Source organism: Tauraco erythrolophus, chromosome 6 (assembly GCF_009769465.1).
Source record: "Tauraco erythrolophus isolate bTauEry1 chromosome 6, bTauEry1.pri, whole genome shotgun sequence".
Taxonomy (NCBI): Eukaryota; Metazoa; Chordata; class Aves; order Musophagiformes; family Musophagidae; genus Tauraco; species Tauraco erythrolophus.
Genome location: NC_141470.1, coordinates 31,310 through 53,303, shown reverse-complemented (window position 1 = coordinate 53,303; position 21,994 = coordinate 31,310). Strand labels below are relative to the sequence as shown.

The window sequence follows — 21,994 nt, the reverse complement described above, 5'->3', positions numbered from 1 at the left end:
ATACACATGGTGCTACCAGTTCAGCAGCTGCTAGCTTAAAGGATATATCTAAAAATATGATTGCTCAGCCTCTGAAATATAAAACAAAAGAACAGTCAGAAATGCTGTTTGTTTAAATAGTAATTTACAAAAACATTAATCTCTTCATTTTCTCCATTTACTTAGGTCTGTTAAAAAGACTCCCTTTGGTTGCTTGCATCTGTCCTTGGCAAGAACTGTAGTTTTTAAAAGTCCTTCGTGTTTGTCTTAGGCAAAGGTTAATGTATTTGTAAAACAGAGTAAATGTTGGCTGACTTCTAGTCCGACTTTGTGCTATTGTAATGCTGAATGACATGTAACTAGTCTGAAAAGATCTGCAGAGTGGGAATAGAAACTTGCACAATTTCCACGTGCTGAAAGACGTGACAGTGGAAGACTGGTATTTGTACTGCACCCCAGCATAAATCACTCTCTAAATTGATATAGTATGATTCTTAAGAAAGCATTATCTTTCAAAATCTTTAAAAGCAGGTTTAGTTGCTGCTTAGTAACCAAGTGATAACACGTGTATATCTCATGTTCATTTTATCTCCTATGAAGGTTGGTGAGAGATCTGGTAGAAAGCAGCTTTATGAAGGTATTACAGTTACTGTAAGATATATGTTAACTTGAGATAAGGTACAATAGTATTGCGGATTTGTGATGGTACCACTGGTTTCAGATATTCAGCCAAGGTGTGGAATAATAAGCAGGGGGAGGGTGAAGAGCATGGAGCAAAAGGCTGCAGATAACCATGAGGTGGAAGGAAGGAATGGTCTTTGGAGCAAAGTGGAGGTGCTGTCCTCATCTAGCGGCCAGCTTCTTGTTACATGAACTACAAAATGATGGTAAAGGAAGTAGAATGTAGCTAATCAAGCTAAAAAAAAAGGAAATTACTGAGTTGCACAAAAGCAAGCAAGGCTAGCACAGTCAGTCAAAAAAAAAAGACAAGAGAGATCTCGTCTCGTCTTGATCGAAAAAAATGCTTTGAAGTTCAGAGGCTTATTATTTGATTTGTAAATAAAATGAATTTCTCTCCACCCAGGTTATGAAAAGTGAAAATTGTCATATATGGGTAATTTTTGGTGAGAGCTCTGGCATACACAGTGTGGGAGGTAGTGTTATTGTTTGACTTGACCAACATGTGTAGATAACAAGTTAGGGTCTCATGTTTATCTACAAATTGTTGGTAAGCACATTTGATACACTTTATATTGATGCTTTTATAGTTTCTTGGTTTCATTTCTATTTCCTTTTAAGACAAACAAAAAGTGGAATACCCTACAACTTGCAGCTGCACCTTGCTGCATTTCAAGCTATCAAGGATTCAAATCCAGGGAATGCCTGAGGAAATGAATATTGGATGAATTTTAATTTTTTAAAAATTTTTAAATTTTTTAAAAATGTCTTAATTTATTTTTTTTGGTCTTGGACTTCTCAGCCCCTGCTATTGTTTTCCAAATTCCCCATCCCTGAAAAAGTGACTTGGAATCGATCTTGTTTTCACATCTGCTAACATCACCAAGAAAATCCTGTTTCTTGACTCCTCCATCTCATGTACTCCATGACCTGGTGAAGTCCTGCCTCCTCTAGCTTTTATTTCCCCATATTTCACATGCGCTTGGTGCCAACAGGAAGCGTTTATGACTAAGAGAAAGAAAAACTTGTCCATAAATGTTGAGTATCCACATAGCATTGCTAGAAATGAGCCCAAAATACTGACCCAGATCTGAATGTCCCCAAAATCTCAGTGTCTTTATGTTGGTGGGTTTTTTCTCCAGCTAAGAATCCCAAACACAGTTGACAAATACAAATATAATATAGAGTTAGGCTTGAGAAAAGCCAAGGGAACTAATAATTTATTTACATGCAATCAAGCTTTGTACTTCTCAAAGGTTTTTTGAAAGTATCTGTCCAAGTGAAGACTTGACCTGCCAGGAGGACCATATGACATGAAGGAACTGGGAGAGACTGCTCCCTCATGCCATCGGATTATTATATGTTCTGCTTGCCCACCTCCTCACTGCTTCATATAACATGGATTTGAATGCTTTAATTAGAAATATAAGAGGGTGGGAGAGTATTAATATTTCTACTGGGAAACCAGTGCCTTTTAGTAAGTTTGCTCAGTCAGAAAATAATCATCTTCCTTCACTAGCTTTTGGTCCCTGAGATTGACTCTCTTCCTGCAGTTCATCTCAAAGACATTAGTTAAAAACAAATAGCCCTGTTCCTGGGATGAGCTGAATGCCCTTTGGAGAGTAGGGAGGATACCAGGTAAGGTCAGATCTTAAATTTCTGCCTACAAAGGAAGCTCCCAGTGGTGGAGGTAGTATGGGTTCGCCAAATAAATGCTGACAGACACCTTGCAGAGCCACTGCTTTCAGTGGCTGAGCAAAGATAACAGAAGAGGAACCCACCATCTGACTCAATAAAAGCAGCTGGAAGCCAGCAAAGTGTTAAAACACTCAGAAATCAGAGGAAGGAACAAGTGATATTGGCCAATGAAAGCTATAAACCAGCTGACTATGCAAGAAGACTACTTGGCTCAGAGATGCTTCACTATTTCCTCCACTTAGTTGCCTTCTGAAGTGGATTATCATACTCCTTAAATGCCCTAGTATTTCGCTCCTTCCCTTTCTTTGTGTGACTCATAAATCACATTATGCCTATATGATTTTAAAATAAGAGAAAAACTTCACAAGAAGGGAAAAATAATCATAATTCTATAATGTCATATCACAGAAAACTGTGTACATTTTTTCCCCATACAGGACATACTTCAAATAAAATAATTTTAACACCAATAATGATAATGTTCCTTCTTCCCAACAGAAGTAGAATTGTTTTTTCACCCCAGTTTGGTACATAAATATAAGAAAATAGTCTTTGAATATTTACATCCAGATGTTATAAATGTTATTTCTTGACATACTTAATTCTCATTTTCTCTCCAGCCACGGGCATTCTTTCCAAATTTATATACTAATCTCCGACCATCCACTCGCTCCAAGATTTCTCTTTTATAATAGTATCTGTTAAAATAAAAACATAGCAAAAAATTTAAGATTAAATTCACCTACAGTCCTAAAAGGCCACTGCCAACTAGGCAATCTCTCAGCTATCTGAAGAGTCTTTATGCTCTATTGATATAGATATATAATACCTGAGATTATTATAACTGAGAAGAAAAAATTAATATGTTCTTTTTACTTTATATTAATTATCTCTGAGTTTGAATTCACCATATTTCATGTCATAGCATATTGCTGTATTTACAACATACACTTATGAGATTTCATGAGGGGGATTTTCCAGATAAGCCAGAATCTGAAATCAGACTAGGAAAGAATCTCAGAATTTTTAAACGGAGTTAAAAATACATTTTGAGCTTTCATAAATTAGGGAAAAATATTCAAACTGTTAAAGCAAAGAGCAACGAAAATCTTCATATAGAATTTGTAAACCTATTTTAAGATAATGGGCGAGGGGTATGTCTAGTTTCTGAATACGAATGAAAATAACAAGGCCTCTGACCATTAGTGGGCCATTTAAGCCTTCCCAGTTTAGTAGCATGTGAACTTTCAGCTTGCTACAGCCATGTTTCCTTCCTACATTGGTTGTTTGGGTGGTCAGCAACAGAATGTATATTGCACATATAATACATATGTATGTTACATGTATCATATATTTTATAGTATACAGTAATATGGGGAAAGAAAAGACAAGGAAAACATAATACAATCTCAAAATTAGTGGGAGAGACTCAGCTGTCAAAGAAAGCAACTAGAGCTGCTGACAATTCATTTTTAAAAGTCAACCAGATTCTCCATTTGGGTAATCTCTTTACATGCTCCATTCTTCTACAGCAACATCTCAGCTCACCTCATAGCCCGGCTGAGTTTCTCATATGTCATGCTGCTGTTGTTTTTCTTCTTTCCCCAGAGCTGAGCCACAGCTTCGGATTTTAAAAATCTGAAGACACCTTCTGACCGATCTTCCCATTTGATTAATCCTGGATTTTTATCAGGATTAAGAAGAATATCTCGAATAAATTCCCAAAGATGAGTTCCTCGAGGGTCTGAAAGAGGAAAGGAGGCAGGAGGAAGGAGTGTCTAAATTGCTTTCTGGGCTATGCTTGCCATTTTTATGTCATGTTCTTACCATGTGTCATCCACAGATGGTGACCACCCAGTAAGGACAGGCCATAGTTCCTGGAGCACAGGACCCCCACCTCAGAGATATATGGGCAAAAAATTGCTGACAGTTGGAGGTGAGTGTCAACCTTCAGCAGTCTGAGCCCTGTGGCAGGCAGGTAGGAGCCCCAGCAACCAGGGGAAGCAGAGTCCAAACCACTCACTGCTTCCTTCTGCCCTAAAGATAACATGGTTGCATCTTCCCCTCATCTCGTTTGTCCATTTTTCCTGATATTCTTCTACAGTATGGCATGTAACCTGATATTATCGTGCAGTACATGAAATAGTCAAAACAGCTGTAAAGCGGGCACTGAATCTCCATGCATTTAAAAGACCGAAGGCAAAGGTGGTGAAATGCCATTTTGTATCAGTAAGTATTTGGTCCCAGGTGTCTTAGGGAAATTTAAAGAAGAAGGTGTAGAGTGGATAGAGGAATAGGGACAAAACTGACTAGCTAAAATTGCTTGTGAAAAAGATATTAAAAAGTTTGACCATAATCTCAGAAAAGGCAAAACCAGATCTCTAAGCTCAACAGTAACACACAAATCCATCCCACAGTTACTGCAGAGATGGCACTAAAAAGGCCGGGTCAAAAAGAAAAAAGATTAAATAAATCGAACAAGATGGGTGTTGTGGGTTTATGAATGAAGAATAACAGACACAGCGGGCCAGAATGATAGCAGTCCTTTGGTCTGACTTCAAAAGCACGAAAGAATTTAGACCAAATTAAGAAGGAAACAAGCTAGTCAAAGATGTAAAGGTAAATAGAAAATGGTACACAGTGCAACATGAGTAGAAGTAGATTTCAGTCAACTAATCCAATACTTTTCTTTATTATTATAATTGTTTTCTAGAACCAACAAAACATGGTGGGTGTAGTTTATCTGGACATCAGTAACATATTCAATAGATCATGATATAGAGCAGTAATGAAGAAACTGGAAATGTACGGGATTAGCCCAGGATGGTAAGGTGACCTTTGCTATATGCCAAGGCTATGACTGAGTTCATAGAATATCTCAAGGTGGAAGGGACTCAAAAGGATCAACAAGTTCAACTCCCTGCTCCTTGCAGCACGACCTAAAACTAAACCATATGACTAAGAGCTTCGTCCAGCTGCTCATTGAACTCTGACAGGGTTCCCTGGGGAGCCTGTTCCAGTGACTGACCGCTCTCTCAGTGAAGAACCTTTTCCTAATACCCAATCTGAACTTCATCTGATGTAGCTTCATTCCATTTCCTCATATCCTGTTGCTGGTCACCAGAGATAGGAGATCAACACTTTCCCCTCCACTGCCCTCCTTGAGGAAGTTGTAGACTGTAGTGAAGGTCACCTCTCAGCCTTCTCTTCTCTGAGGTGTACAAAACAAGTGACCTCGGTTCTTCACAGGTCTGTCTTCAGACCATTCCTATCTAATCCTTTCGTTAACAGCTTTGATATACACATAAAAAATGAAACAAAATATCTGTGTGCAAATAAAAAGTGCAGGAGTTCTTGCTGCACGAAGTCACAGAGCAAGGTAAGAAGCGAAGTGAGGAAGACAGGTAATCTGGAGACCATATTGAAACAGGAGGAAATCAAATACTACAAAATGCAGTGAAGGAGCAGTATCAAGGTTTTCTATTATAAATAGAGAATTATACAGGATGCAAAAGACATACACAAGATATTTTAAGCATAAAAATCACAGTAAAGTACATTATTGGAACCATGTTCAGAAATCACAATTATGGTAACCTGTCTTCAGAGTCAGGTGGAATCAAAACTACCAGAAAAAACAGATGAGGAAAACAGAACGACTGTCATATCAAAGGAGGAGAAGGTGACAGGATTGAGGATCAGGTGCTTGTTCATGTCACTATACGTGAGAAGTTCTGCAAGGAAACATTGAGCAAGATCTCTGGTGCATGCTGCACCTGGTAGGCAAGGGTACAAGCATGGTCATGCCCACACACAGACTTTCTTGATTTAATCCTGGGTCTCCTTCATGATTCGTTTACTCCCGTCCACCAGCCCAGCTCAACATAGGGCAGAGGCAACTGATTTCTGGTTGCTTCCCCTTAAGCCCTCACTGATAAAAAAAAATAAAAAGTATAAAAATACTGAGTCAAAAATAATCTAAGCAAACAGCCCTAGAAACAGTCAGAACCTTGGAGGATTCAACCACAATAACAATCTAACCAGCTCTGCTTCCAAATGTTTCCTTTTCCTTCCCAAAGGGGATTTGCTTTTAGTGTTGCTTTGTAACAAGCATTAACAACCATTATAAACATGGATGTTGACTTACTGTGCTTCTTGGTGTGGGACTTTGGTGTATGATCTTGCGATTTTTTCACATCTGAAGAATCTACAACGAAGGAAAATGAAGCCTACTTGTAAATTTGATTAAAGGCTTTCCATTGACTAGCAGGTTGAAAGAAATAAAACCACAAAAAGAAATTTCTCTTTTAAAGATAATCACTTTTCAGAAGGCAATCTAAGTGAGGAGGAAGGGGGAGAGTTTTGTTTTCTGTACTGTATGTTAAACAGTATACTTCACAAAGAGACCATTGATGAATAAAGAATGGATGCAGAGGTAAACATTTGGCTTTTGAAACCTAAATTTGATTAACAAATGCTTCACCTCATGTTATGTGTGAGAGAGGGAAAAATAAGATGATCACATCTATAAAAGGAAACATGAATTGTCCCATTATGTCTTAGTCTTTGCAGAAGCATGTATCTTTGGGGGCTTATTTGTTTCTGAAGAGATGATCTAATGTGAAATGTATTCACTGGTACCAAGGCACTGAACACTTACTTGACTAAAACATAATGAACTGGCAAAGCACTGTTGTTTGGGGGGGGTGGGGTGAGGGAACAGGGCTGCACTGGAGGAGTTTTTGGCAGCTGGACATGCATATATTGTTCCGTGGCTCAGAGCCATAGAAACAAGCCACTTCTCATCGATGGTACTTTATCACCTGCAGCCAGCCACAGGAGGAATAGAGTTTCTGGCACAAGTGTTTCTTCAGAAATGAAGTTAAAGTTCCGCCTGTTCATGACTGTAACCTACCTCACAGTCTGCACGTTCAACCCTGCCACCCTCAAACCAGCCACTGCAGCCTGGCTCTGCTCATTGTTAACGAATAGCTTTCATCTGATCGCTCTAAGTCTCACAAAATCAGTGGGATAGTCCTTAGAGGAATCCCCTTTTGTGTTTGGTTTTCAGTGTATTTCATGTCTGAATTCCATAAAGCAAAGCTTAAGGTCCCACGCACGTTTTCCCAGCTTCTATGAGTGCACAATTACCATACTTTTCATGGAAACCGGGCATTTGCATGGGAAAATGACTCACAGGAAGTATTCATTTGCATGGAAACTTGTTGGATTTGCACAAGCAACTTCAATAACTGCATGTGAAAAGGTAGATGCAAAGCTATCCACACGCTTGCTTTATACATACCAAACTGGAAACATAAACTAAACAGGTCAGTAAGGATAAGGCTAACCTCCACTATTCTGAGCCTGACAAAATTATTGTCCTTGACCCCCCAAGCAGCAAACACACTCTGAGTCAGATTGTGTTCCCACTCCCAAAGAGCAGGAACTAGCCTGAACCTCACTCAGCTTGGGGGGTAAAAGTAAAATGAGACTTATTTCACTGCCTTTCCTCAGATTATGATTCCTCTGATGTTACTAAAAGTCTGTGTGTGAACTCCAAGCGAGGACAGCAAGACCCAGTCCTTTATTTGCCCTCTTATGTAAGTCCTTTTCATTATAAATCCCACGATTCACTTGCAAATGTTTGCTATGCTCCACTTAGCTGGAGATTTATTCTTGGAAGTTTTCTTGCCTTCTGCCTAGCTGGTGATTTATTCTGGATTTCAGCTGTGTAAACAGCCTCCTGCTCTGCCTCTGCTCCTACGTGGAGACTGGTTTCAAACATGCCATGTTAGGAGGCTGAGGCCTGACAGATTAAAAGAGTTATGATGCAGTTTCAACAAAGCTGTCTTGCAAAACTTTTAACAAAAGGTTGCATAGTATTTGCATATGATTCAGGAATGAGCCATTTTTTAATGGGATATACAAATTTAGTTTTTAGAGGAGGCTGTGCCCTTGGCGTGCCACCCTAGCTCTAGGCTTAAGCAGTCAGCAGGTAAACACACCATGCCAGGATCTTGACAGATCCCCAGTCCTGTCAGAGAGCTCTGAAATCCTGGTAGCCGATTTTGAGAATGGGTGGAGGCAGCAAAGAAAGGAAACAGAGTGTTTGGTTGGGGGGATTTAACGTTTGGTGGTTTTCTTCTTCTGATCAGGTTTTCTCTCTCTCTTTTTTTTTTTTATTAATGAGTGCATTAGTTTAAACTATATGTCACTTAGCAAGTCCAACTGGGTTGGGAAGTCGGGGGATTCACTGATGGGCAGGCACAGAGGCCGTGACTGCTGCCCATGTGCAGAGGCACAGGGTTGCCACCAGTGCAGAGATAGTGCCTGTGAGTCTGCCTCTACAGCAATATTCTTTCCTGCCTCATCCTCCCATGACTTCCACTGCTTTTTCCCCCAGGTCTATTTGCTTAACAGCCTCCTAAGAAGAACCTGCCTTTCCTTCCCCCTTTCTCACTCCCCTGCCATTTCTGCTCCCTTGTTTTCCCACTGCCTTGCTTTCTCACCTCTGGTGCCTGTCCCTGGGACATGGCCCAAAGAGTGCCCCAACACATGTGCCTGGACTGCACTTTCGCCAAGCACTATGGGAAACAGGTTTGCTCTTTCTTCTTCCTTTTAGCAGGCAGATGGTATCTCTGCCTCGTGGAACCACTGTGGAGGGCTGAAGAGATGCACGGTGCCTGCCCTGCTGTGAACTGAGACAGGCTTCAGTAGGAAGTCCTTCTGCTGGTACAGTTGGGCAGAGGGCTTGGTGCCTGCCCAATGGCTCCCCTCGGGCAGACCCCAAACCTGTCCCCACACCTAGCAATCTACTCAGCATGAACTACTGACTCACTAGGGAAACAGAACCACTTTGAAAGAGGAACATGGCACTCGTTTGCCCATACCCAGCTATGCCACATCTGAATGAGGCTGGAATGCCTCATCTCTCTGACACTAATGTCTTCCCCTTTGACTCAGTCACTTTAAAAGATATCTGGAGATTGTAGATTATTTGATCTTCTTTGTCTTGACAAAGAGAAGAGAGAAGCATTTCTTTAAAGCAAGCTATTATAATAACGATAGCTAGAAGAGCTGTCAGAATCAATATTGCTTGGCTCAGATTCAATCCTATAACAGAAGACCACAGAGATTATTATGCGTTGGTAGCTCCGGGAAAAGTTACAAACAGTTAACAATATATTTACAACTTCCTTACCAGGAGGCTGGTGACTAGGTGTCGTCATGGAAATCTGAGCACGGCAGAATGTTTTACTCTCCAATAGCTCTGGGAATTAAAAGAAGACATTTAAAGTAATAGCCTCAGACAACAATAAAACCATCTCAGAAATGTACAAAATATTGTGATGTTAGTTACCTACTGTGCTACCATAGCTACTGTCATATAAGTAGTTCTCTTCTTTCCAGGACACCATCAACGACGGATCTGAAGGTAAAGAACCAAAAGGAAAATCAGATCACTAAAAGAACATTTTTAGCACAGAGGTGGATATCGAGCACTGAGGGAATAAGAAATGTTAAAAAAAAAAAGCTGTGAAGGGAACTAAAAAGAGAAGGGGCTATGCATGAAATTATTTCCTTTCACTCAAATTATGGATGGGGTTTTGCATACTCAGGCAAATATACTTACATAAACCACTGACGTTTAGAAAAAATGCAGTAGGCTCTAACTTTTCCTGGCTAATATATCATTTATTCTTGCCCTTGAAGGAGGTTTGTTATGCCAGATCAACTCTAACTCTACCCAATTTAGTTCTGAATTCACAGCCCTTGGTGATTATGACAGTGCTCTGGTGTCACAGAGATGAAAGTGTTCTCAAATATCTAGTAAAACAGGAGGATGCTTATAACGAGTATTTATTTCTAAAACGGAAGAACTCGAAAGTCCCCTCTGAAACAGAGCTTCATGTATAAGCACATAGTGAGAAACATCAAAGCCTAATCCTAGATGAAGGGCCATTTTATTCCAGGCACATTGAGTCCCCATCCTTAACATAAAAATCATGTTCATGATTAAAGATGAATAATTTTTAGTAACCTTCTGGTCAGATGGATCCATATAAGCAGAACAGAAGTATTGTCTTTACGATGTGTACATTGATCAGGAAATTACTCTCTTCACAGTGCATTTTTGAGGTCAAAAGCCTTAAAAATCTCTTTTACTTTTGAATCCAGGTCAGAAAGGATGAGTTGTAAAGTTCAAATCTAGGTTTTACTTAATATTTTTCCTGTTAATATAATTAAAATAATAAAAAGAAAAATGAGTTACAACTAAATCATGGTGCTTGGCTGAGTTACCACTTATGACATAGGAATTTAACAGGCATGCTAAGTGCTAGCTGTGTTTGGACACCCAGAGCTTGTGTTCCTACAATAGTACACACCCTTTGCTTGCTTGGACACATCATCTGCCTAAAGTTGCCTCTGAAAATAGGCCTTATCTAGCCAAAACATGGGGAGAAAAGTCCCAGTTTGGACTTTTTCAGCACCCATGGCTTTGCATCTGCGATGGTCTACTAGGACAAGGCAGGCTTCCCCTCTAAACCACCAGCCCTGTCCCCACTGATAAACAAGGAGTCCTTTCCCTAGTCTGTACCACCTGCCTCTCCCCATGCAGAAACTAAGCCCACTCCCACTGCTCATGGTCAGCATGGCCAGAGCCCCACCACGGCACTCCTGATTCAACACAGCTAGGAAAACCATTAGTCAGTTCTGGGCTTTGCCATTTCCAGGATGTGCAGCTGAGATACTTTGCGCTGCATTGTGTATCTCTAGTGGGAGGATGAACCTCTCACTACCAAGATCTCATAGATCTCATAAATCAGGACTTAAAGGATTACTGTAGTTTCCTATATGGCAAGCATCAAGGCTGCTGCATGCACATCACCTGCACTATATGGGCACAGGCAAGGAGTGATTGCAGACTGCAATGCTTGCCTGCTGTAAAGAGAAGGTGAAGAGTGTCCCTGGCTTGGGAGGCTGGGCTCCTCCGAGTTAGCTGAATAAACAGACTGGCAGTATTTGTCGGAGACATCACATGCTATGAATCTGTATTCATTCTGCCAGGAAATATTAAAATGTTGCTCGTGAACACACCCACATACAAAGAAACTGGGACTAGTGGGATAGAGAGCGTTTGGATATGGACAGAGGTGCTGTGGCAAAGGAATCAGGAAAATAACCATGCCTGAAGAGGACGATAGAACCCAGACAAAGTTCCTTCTTGGTGAAACAAAGTCCTGGGAGGAAAGTGATCTAGCTATGAACACACTGGAAATAGAGACTGCCACAGGAAAAATGCAGATTTGGTCAAATGAAAACACTACCAGAATTTCAGTCTAATTGAAACAGAAGTTCAAATGCAACTTTTTTTCCTCGAAGTTGTTTTGTTTTAAAATTTCCTCATGTTTTAAACATTAACAGCACTTCACTACAAAATATTTTTTTTTCCAAACTGAGTATCGTGTGAAAATAGTTGTTTTGAAATCTGCTGAATGAAATATTGAATGAAGTCCTCTACAAAGCTGCACTCACTGAGTGCTGCAAGTTCTTTAAGTTCTGAACATCAGTATAGACTACTGATGCTGCAGAGGTCTCCCAGAAAAGTGGCCACATGCAAACTAAGATATGGTGGTATTACTTGAAACTTCAAAAAGTAGACATTGACTGATATTTGTGCTACTTCTTTTATTCTGCATGATACACTTTCTGTTTTATTTAATGTCTTTTTGGTATCTGTCTCTTGGAATGTACAGTTTTCGCTTTTTGTCACCATCAGAAGACAAGTTACCCAACTGTTACCCACCTGTTTGCTCTGTCTTCACAATGACATTATGAGACTGGTACATGTCACTTCCACACTGGCCTGCAAGAAATCATATGGGTATGACAATGAGCACAGAAGAATCAAAGGTGTTTGCTCCAAGCAGCAACTGCTACAGCTGAGCCAGCAGGGTAATTTTCGAACAGGAAACATACTCGTTCCTCTAGTCCTTCAAACTTCTGCCTTATGTCGTATCTAAGCAATTTAGCAATACAGTGAATGAGGTATAAGCAGTATAGCAGACATAGGAAATGAGATCTGCCAGTTAGGTCTCCAGGGAACATAAGTGACTTCTGAAGATCCCAAAATTCAGAGCACCATACATGTGTCTCTGCCTAGTATCTATTTACCATTCCATTTCAGGTGCTGAAGGTTGCTATAAAGCAGTTGCCCCGCTGTCCCAGCTGCCTGAGTGAATTCCTGCAGGCTCATACTACACAGATGTTCCCCATTGATATCAAACTCCTGGAAGGGTATGCAGTTGGCATCCAGTTGGTTGGTATCAAGGAGATGCTGCAGCCACTCCCAGACTTGAAACTTAGTCCAGTACTGTGGGTGTATTTCGTGCCACTGGGTTCCATAGAAGCTGCTGGACACTGGAAAAGAAAATAAGTATTTACTGTCTCTGTTAGCACCACGGGATTATGTTTATGACAAGAAAAGTCATTAAAAGATCAGCTAAATTGCGTTACCTGGAAGTCCACAGATCTAGATTATTTTCTCAGTCCTTAACACTACTGTAGTGTTAGCTACTGTCAGTAGCTATTACTGGAGACGGTATTGTTACTTTTTTTGCCTTGGTTTTCCAGTTTAAAAATAAGAATTATTACATTACACCTTTCTTGGCAGATCGGGTATGTAGGAATGAATTTATTAACGTTGGCTAAGCACCCAAAAAATTCTGTGATGGAAGATACCTTACAGAAGTACTTTCAAAAAGGTGTGTTGATCCTTGTGTGGGAAAATAATTTTGGCGCATCAAAAAATGATGGAAAAGACTCGCAAAATTCTCATAATGTGACGTGAAAATTTTCTTTGAATAAGGACTTAATAAGGACTGAATATGAGTGGGATTCAATCAAAGAACAGCAAAAGCCAAGGCACTCTCATATTGCTCCACAGTAAAAGCATATCTGTATGACCCACAGTTTCATGATAGAGCTTGCATGCTGATTAATGCACGTTATTTCTGTAGTCTGGTAAGGTGATTTCTGAATGCAGTTGTAAAACTCAATTTTAATTACAGAAGCCGCCTAAATCTCTTTTTAGGATGTCTGACTCTTTTATTGGCAGTTTTTTAAACTTCTTTCAGTTAAATTGCATGTGGGGATAGAATAATTATACACAGTAAGAGCAAAGGCAGGACTGCTTTGGCTGCCTTTACAGAAGGGCTGGCAAAAGGGGTTCAGTGCAATTTATTCTTTGTGAAACCAGGACAACGGAGTATGCCAGCCAGAGATGCCAGGTGATAAAATGCTCACTAGTGCATGAAGGGTTTAAGGATGAGGGAATGAGAGACTGCAGAGGTGGCTGAAATACGGGAGGAGGAAAGACTGACATGGCCTAACTCTACAGTACCTCCACTCTAGGATGCGACACGTGTCTGTTCTCAGTTTCCCCAAGGAAAACATTACCCGCACAGCTGTGAGAAATACTAACAGTGGATATTGCTAGAGGACCACAAGCAACAGAGTTGGCATATTTTAGGAAATCATCTCCCCGCAGGTCCCACTAGACCTCAGGTTTCTTTGGTTGAGATAAAATGCACAATGCTATTTTCCACGTAAAAACAAGAGAGTCCCACAGTTACTCAGGTTTCTTTATCAATATTGGCCAACAAGGTCTGTGTTAGTAAATTAGGGATTTTTCAGGACAGTTTCTTATCCTCCTGTTGAAGGATTTGGAGAATGAGTGTGGAAATGATGGAGTGTAGCATGTCAGAGAATAAATGTTTGATGGAGTCGTCAAGTATTTCCTGAAAAGCAGATTGATATGTATTCCCATCACTTCAGAAGGGTAAAGGAAATTCAGAGGCCACTAGACTCCTAATGCAAATGAAGAGCCTTTATTTTATAGTTCGATGTGGGGGAGGGGGTTCTGGTGGTAGGAGAGGGGATTTGCTCCCTGTGCCACCAGATCGGACTCCCATCCCCCTCGGGGTTGAGCCGATCATCAGCACCTCTGCAAATTGCCCTACTTAAGTTGGGACAAAGGAACAGAAAAGGTGCTTTTGCCCAGGAGTGAGGCGAAGGGAGCAGGGCACTGCCCTTGCTCCCTGGCCCCAGCCAGGCAGCTGCCCGCACTGGGCGAGTGCCACGTGCTCAAGATGGCAGCGACGGAGCTGCTTGGGGAACTTGAGGAGCACCCCGCTTCCGGGGTGCCCACTGGGCTGAGTTCACCTGGAGAGGACTGAGACCTGAAAGAAACAGCCACACAGACACCAGGTCAGTGAAGATGGAGCGGGACGAGGTGAGTTTCAGCCGGAGCTGAGTTTCCCCTGCAACTGGTGGCGAGATGGCAGGTGGCCTCCCTGCAGCCAGGATGGTCTTGGCAGAGCAGAAACCCACTCGCGGCCCATGGAGAAGACCACGTCGGGGAAGAGATGCCTGAGCCTGCGAGAGGTCATGGAGCATGGAATGCGCGATGAGTAACTGTTAATAATGGAGCATCGGATGCATGACAAGGTCGTGAGGCATCTAGAGTCCATGGGACAACACACGCCGAAGTGAGTGGCCACAACTCCCTAAGAATCCGAGACTGTGGTAAAGCCCGCACTGGAGCAATCCAATGGGGAAGGATTGCATCCTGTGGGTAGGACTCACACTGGAGAAGTTTGTGGAGTTTTCCTCGTGAGTAGGGGATCCATTGGAGCAGCGGAAAAGGGTGTAAGGACTCCTCCTTTAAGAAAGGAGCGGCAGTAACAACATGGATGAACTGACCTGCACTCCCCCATTCCCTGTTCCCCTGCTCTGCTGGGGGAGGAGGTAGAGCTGGGAACAAAAGGAAAGGGGGGTGGGGAGGTGTTGTTTTTAAGATCTGGCCTAATTTTATTTTTATCCTCTCAAGTAACCAGTTTTTGTTTCCCTTTGCCCTTTTTAAGTAACTGTTAATAAATTGTTTTGTTTTAAGAAAACTGAGTTTGTTTTGCCCAGGACCATGGTTAGTGGGTGCTCCCTCTGTTCTTGTCTCGACCCTCAGTCCTTTTATTATAAAACCATTACACTTTAGTGAGAGGAAAGAGTAACTAGGTAAAAGCAAGTGAAGTGGTGAATGACTGTAGAGGCTGGTCTGAGTTTTCAGCACCCTGTCCCTCTAAAACATATGTGAATTCTGAGGAGTTTCACACTGGAAACATGAAAACAGACCCCACCATTTCCATTCACAAAATCCTGTCTAAAGTGAAACTCAGCCAGGACTTTCCCCCCATGAATCTGTTACAGACAAGTCAACATATTTATTAAGTATACACTTATGTATCCCTCTGTATTTAGAAATTACGTATAAAACGTAACAAGAGTTTCACTGAGTGGGAACTTTCATTGTGAGTTTTGTTGCAGTGTTATTTGGATGCATAAATGCAGTAAGCGTTGGTCTGTTTAGATTTTAAGGTGTACCCATCAACTAAGTGATGAAAATAATTTTAAAATTATATCAAACTCTCTCTCTCTCTCTCTAGATATATGTCTACATCTATATTTTTATACTGAGAGTATATCCATGAAAACACTTTTATATATACAGCCATATGATCAGAAAACAGTAAAAAAAATTTAAAAAGTAAAGTTTTAAAATCACAAGCTATCTAGTGCTCTAATTCCAGTCTAATTCGAAAGCTATCTAGCAATTTGAGCTGAAAAATGCAGTAAAGCAGCAAAAAGAGTATTCCTCTGGAAAGCTGGAGGGGTGATTAGCATTGAATGTGGATTCAGAGAAGGCATGAGGAGTCAAGATAAGAGAGAAAGAATTCTGGACTGAGGAGAGGTAACTTTTGGCACTTTTTAACACCACTAAATTAATTTTCTAAAGAAGAACGAGTAAGGAAATGAACCATAAACTGGTCACTTTCAGAAACTTAGTGTTGTGAGTTCAGCTTTTTACAAATAAAATAACAAATGGAAAATTCTCTTACCAGAAGTGAAATTCCAGTAAATTTAGTGTTACTGAAAAATAATACTGTGCATACTTAAAGGTGCAGTAGCCCCTTCCCCCCTGCTTCCCCCCCTAAAAACATGGCTCAGAGCCGTTGAATTCCTCCTACCATTGCATGTGGAATATCCATCTGTCCAGGAAGGCTGCTGGTGAAGTAGATTGCTGCTGGAATTGATACTCATTCTGCCAGTTCCTTCCAAAATCATGATCTGTAAGTGAATCAAACAGCTTTTTTAGTGAGCGGTGTCTAGTCCGAGAGGTAAATGAAAAAAAGAAAAAAAAATCCACTGAAGGTGAAGTGAGGAAGCCAATTCTAATTGTAGAAGATACAACTGAAATCAAGGGCATGTTGCCACAACCCCTTTTCCATTGCCACAAAATCTCCTTATGATAAACATTACCATGATTGATTTGCATATGCAAGAAGCAAGTTTCTACAGCTGCCCATCCATAAATAATCTGTAATCGGAAATGAAGCCGAATGAAAAGACAAGGCTTCTGACAGAGTAATACAGGCAAACTGCCAAGCTTTGAGAAATGAAATACTAAACAGTTTTACTTTTTTTCTCCTTTAAAGAGAAATGTTGTTTAAATGTACTTTTCTTTTTTCTTTTCTTTTCTTTTTAGGAGAAAGAAAAGACTTTTCAATAATTGTAAATGAAACTATGCAGTTCACAAAAACCCATGTTCAGAAACTCCTCACACAGAAGGACTCGCGTTAATGCTACAGGGAGGTAATGTTACTGGGAATGCCTTGACAACTGACTCAGTTTCCTATCTGATCTGTGTCAGCAGTGACCATTAACACTTCTTAGTAGCAAATATCACAGACAATACATTTCAAACCATTGAAAAATCAGATGGTTGAAAATGTTGTAAATGAGACAGCGACACCACTCCCAAGACAGCATTCCCTTTTAAGTGACACAAACTTTCCTTTCTGCTTAGCATTGATACCATGAGTAAATCTGTCCTTTATTTTATTTATACTTCTGAAAAAAACAAATAATTTTATGATACTTTAGAAAAATGTCATATATTTATCACATGCTTAATCAATCCAGTGAAGGTATATAAAATTCCCCAATTACAGATATTGATATTTTACATTATCCTTGAGTGGTTTGAAGTTGCAAAGTTTAAAAATACATATTATAACCATAGATATTCTTCAACAGTTTGGGAAAGTATTTTGTGTAATATTATAAAAGCTTCAGATTGTTACACATATAAATACACAGAAAAAAACCCAAAATGTTCAAAAATATTCTAAATTGAAAACCACAAAGTCTGTAAAAACAAAACATTAGACATCAGGATGGCATGTGCATACAGCTAGACTTCACCTTGGAATTAAAAGAGGATGAAATAGAAAATGGACTTGTGAAAGTTAAAGTCGCTGGTCTTGGCTGTACACCCACTGAGGCCAATGAGAAAACTTCCATTGCAATCACAGCCAGACCTCCTACAAGCTCATACCAGCCACCATTTAGGTAAAAGAAAAGGAGTCAATAGAAACACAGTCTTGGTTTTAAAGAAGAGCCTGAAAATGACCTGGGTTGGAATTTTCCTCTGTCATTTAAAATAAATTATGTAACTTTTAAAAGTTACAAGTCTCTTTCTCTCTCCCTCCCTGCATATATTTAAAGGTGGGGGGGGAGAGATTACTGGTAATTGCTTAAAAAACCAAAGCCTTCGAAAGTTTATCACAGGGAATGGTGCTTTACAGTATAACTGAGTTCAGAACTGCAAATTCAAACCATGGATGTTTTAACAGTTGATTTCTACTCTTAATTGTAGTCAATTTGTGTCTCAGTGACCACTAGCAAAGGGAATACAGTTTCTCATAGCAGGTATGTGAGGGTATAAAATATTAACAATTAAGAGAAATATCTATTGTCCCACTTTGTCCAAATTAAACATAACTGTCATATCGGTCAGTAAATTTATGCAAGTTAGAAGAGGAGATATTTTTCAGTCCCATGTTAAAGCCAAGTGACTCAGTATTGTGAGGGAGAAAGGAAGCATTTGAATTTATTATAGTGATTATAAAGATGTTCAGCATTGGACATGAATATAATTTGTCTCATATACTTGATATGTAAGAACTTTTAAGCAATAATACATGTTTGACAGTCAATACATTTCTGAGATTGTACAGATTGATGATAAATCAAGTTATTTATTTAACTGGGTTTTAATCATTTAAGAAACTTAGAAATTAAGGAATGAAGTATTAAACATAAAGATCTTATTACAGTATTAAATAGAAGTGAGGTAGAATACCAGCTATTTTGGGAAAACTCTAAAACTGAGGATTGGCAAAATACTCTTAGGAACTTAGTTTGGTAAATTCACTTCTTTAAAAAAAATTACAGTATGCATTTAGTATTGAATTTCAACTTATTGATCTGAAGTCATATTTTCAGAAGCCATCTCAGAATTTCACATACCGTCTTCTGTGGTTTTCTCTTCTTCAACTTCTGCAGTTTTTGCAACTCTACATAATCTTCATGAGTGATGCTTGTGCAAATGAAAATGTGTCTGGGAAAATGTGTGCATATGCACTGAAATGATTTCTGTTTTCAAGCTCCTGTGCAATTTTGCCCCGAAAATTCAGTTCAGGTAAACTCTCATTTTTCCTTCTTCATAACTAATCAGACGAATATCCAAACCAAAAGATCCTATGACACTTTGATTCAGCAACTGAAGGTATAGCTAGTTAAATAAACCATATCATATGTCTTGCATAGTTTTTGTACCCCAGCAATAACCAAAAACAGTGAACATTACATATCTGAGAAGCAGCACTCTGACAGCCTTTTCTCTAAATTCAGATTTCAGTTATTTTTCCTTTAAAATCTTCGTCCCCTGTCACAGTCTAGCAGACAATTCCTCTCCAGAGTATCCCTAAACATCATTAACCGTATTTTCAGCTAACATGCATGGAACTAGCTTTAGAAATTAATTAATTAATACATCCTGGTTTTGAAAGCTATCTAAGTTATCTCCAGAATAACTTCCTTAATTTCCAGTATCACCTGTGGGAACAATTGTGCATGGAAGGAAGAATTTGCAATAGGACATCAATCACAAGAAGAGGTAACTTTAACTCAAACTTTCCCAAAGTTCTGTGTATTATTCAAGGTACTGTTTTTTTGGTGACTTGAAAATTGTCAAGTGATCTCCTTTATCTTAATGTAAGGGTATTCCTTAACTGGAAATCATTGTAGCACTTTTTTCAGGGTGAGTATAAAGTCTCACTAACATAACTTCCACTCCTTTGCTTGAAAGTACATAACACCTTGCTTAAGAATATTTTCCCTATGAAAACTAAACTGTGATCTTCTCCATTTCATCCTGTATATGCCTTTCTTTGATACAAGTTCATGGCAGATTTATGCTTAAAACACTGTCTCATCTCATACTTGGAAAGACTTTGAGTCAGGATATTGGAAGGGGACATGCTCTCCATTAGTTTAGGGCCAAATCCTCAAATCTCCCTTGTGTACAGACAAATCTGTTTAAAGGGTGTGAAGCCTCAAGGGGAAGGACACGTAATATGTTCAGTTTTCTTTTAATCATATGCCATGTATCAAAGCGAACAGTGGAACTAATGAAGCCTGGTTTCCTATGAATGTGTGTCTTGTGGTTGGATTCGCTACTGTCTAATAAGATGTGAGCACTGATTGAAGTTTTTCCCACGGTTGGGGCATTCATAATATCTCATTGTCTCAAAGAAGTGAGCTCAAGCTTCCCTCTTTCTTTCAGATGGAGTATTAATAGATTTTCCTCCTGTACTTGGCAGCCAGTTTTCATTAATCCTGTAAGAATTTCGCATCTTTGAGACTTCTACCCCATATCAAATTTAATTAAAATTAGTGATGGGACTCAAAGATTGTTAGAGGCCAAATGCAAAAGCCAACACACAAAATAACAACAAAAGCCTCATTTCCTCAGGAAATCATGTTAAAACGGGATTCTAGCTGAGCTGAGATTTTGGAAAACAGTACAAAGATCTTGAGATCTGTCTCTCTACTAAGACATGGAACATTATAAATAAAAGAACACATGAAATGTATCTGTATATACGCCCATGTATTTATATGTGCCTATGCCTCCATGTGTGTGCATTGCAGGTACCTGTACACACTTTCATTCTTTTCCACTGAAGAGGAGCCATCTTTGCCGTATAATTTTACAACACTACTGAGAATATTACACAGCTATGAGAGGAAGCAAATAATGCTTTAGTCAATGAGCAAAGTCAAATATACTCGTACACCAGTGTTCAGCAACATGCTTTCTAGAGAGAGTGCTCGGAGAAGGGATGAATACACCAAAAAAAAAAATCTTTCACCTACATTCAATATATGCAGTGGTATTCAAAGACCAAACCCCAAAGGCATCTCTCAGTGAAAGCTCTCACTGGAGTTGGGAGTTTTGACTGAGCCACAACCTAGCAATTTGTCAGTAACAGGAGGTCATTCGTCCTGTTTTTCTTGTCTTCTTTGACCACCTTACCACTCTGAGTAAAAGGCAGTAATGGAAAGAGCAAGGAGTCATGGCCTGCCCATGGAGCAAACCCAGCATTGCAGAAAAACATATTTACAAATCCTTGAACTTTGAACATTGTATAGTGCAGTCTATGCAAATTATTTTATTGCACTACAGGTGTGCTCTGAAAATAAATTATTCTGATCCCCATTTACACATTCAACTCAATGACTCAGCATCCAGATAATGAGTTTCTCCTTTCTTTGAACCAGAATCTCTAAAGAACACCTTATACTAAATGACAGGAATATACTGAACACAGTATGAAAGGTGAATAAGCAGTACAGATAAAATGAGTGAATCCTAAAGTACTACAACCAGAGTGATCGTTCTGACATTGATTTATACCGTTGCTTATGTTACAACACTGAACTGAACTAAAGCCTCATTAACTACAAAAGAGGGGGCCTACAGCCTTCTGGTTTCTAAAGCTGTGTACTCTATGCAAAACACAAGAAAAAAGAGGTCAAAGGCAAAACTGACTGAAACTATTAAACTATGACTTCACTTGTAAGCTACGCAAAGTCTAAGAGTGACTTCTAGCTGAGACAAGCTCAGTGCAGCTCCTCCTGGCATGTCCAAAAGGGTGGTTCTCTTATATTTTATTTACCTATGGGATCCATCCCCATTTTTTACTTTTTATCATCATGGCTAAACTTCAAATGTAGATTTCACCTGGGCCTATTTCTTTTGAAGTATGTTATGTACACAGTGAAGACACAATCCCTGCTTTTCAGGGCTTAGAGTTTATGGAACAAGTATCTACAGAGTATGTTAAATATTTTAAATCATTACTGCACCTTGGATTATAGTCAAATAATTAAACATCAATCTAAAATAAATTATACCAACTAATAACTGCAGCTGCAGAGGAACAGATCTGGATTTTAATCATTTTCTTGAAAAAAATCAAAAAACAGCGAAGTGGGCTGAGCTTTCAAGACACCAGAAACAAAGGACATGTACAACAAAGCAGGTGGACCTGCTTTACAGATATGGTTACTTCAGAAACATAAATGCATTGTAGTTTTAATGTATGTGATCAATTAGCTGCTTTGCATTCCAACCATGTATTTTGCATCTCCAGTGGCAATAAGGGCAGGC

General features: G+C 39.6%; 1 protein-coding gene across 2 annotated transcripts; it reads right to left on the bottom strand.

The window, feature by feature from the left end:
* Positions 1-2,953: 2,953 nt before the first annotated feature.
* Positions 2,954-20,966, bottom strand: EHF (ETS homologous factor). Of its 2 annotated transcripts, XM_009982000.2 has the most exons (9): positions 20,958-20,966; positions 16,443-16,542; positions 12,535-12,780; positions 12,167-12,226; positions 9,719-9,787; positions 9,560-9,628; positions 6,503-6,562; positions 3,904-4,099; positions 2,954-3,053 (listed from the first exon to the last, which is right to left on the bottom strand). In XM_009982000.2, exons 1-9 carry the CDS (start codon positions 20,964-20,966, stop codon positions 2,954-2,956), a joined length of 909 nt encoding a protein of 302 aa, XP_009980302.2. The 2 variants fall into 2 exon arrangements, with proteins under 2 accessions (XP_009980302.2, XP_009980303.1); XM_009982001.2 differs by lacking the exons at positions 9,560-9,628; positions 20,958-20,966.
* Positions 20,967-21,994: the final 1,028 nt, after the last annotated feature.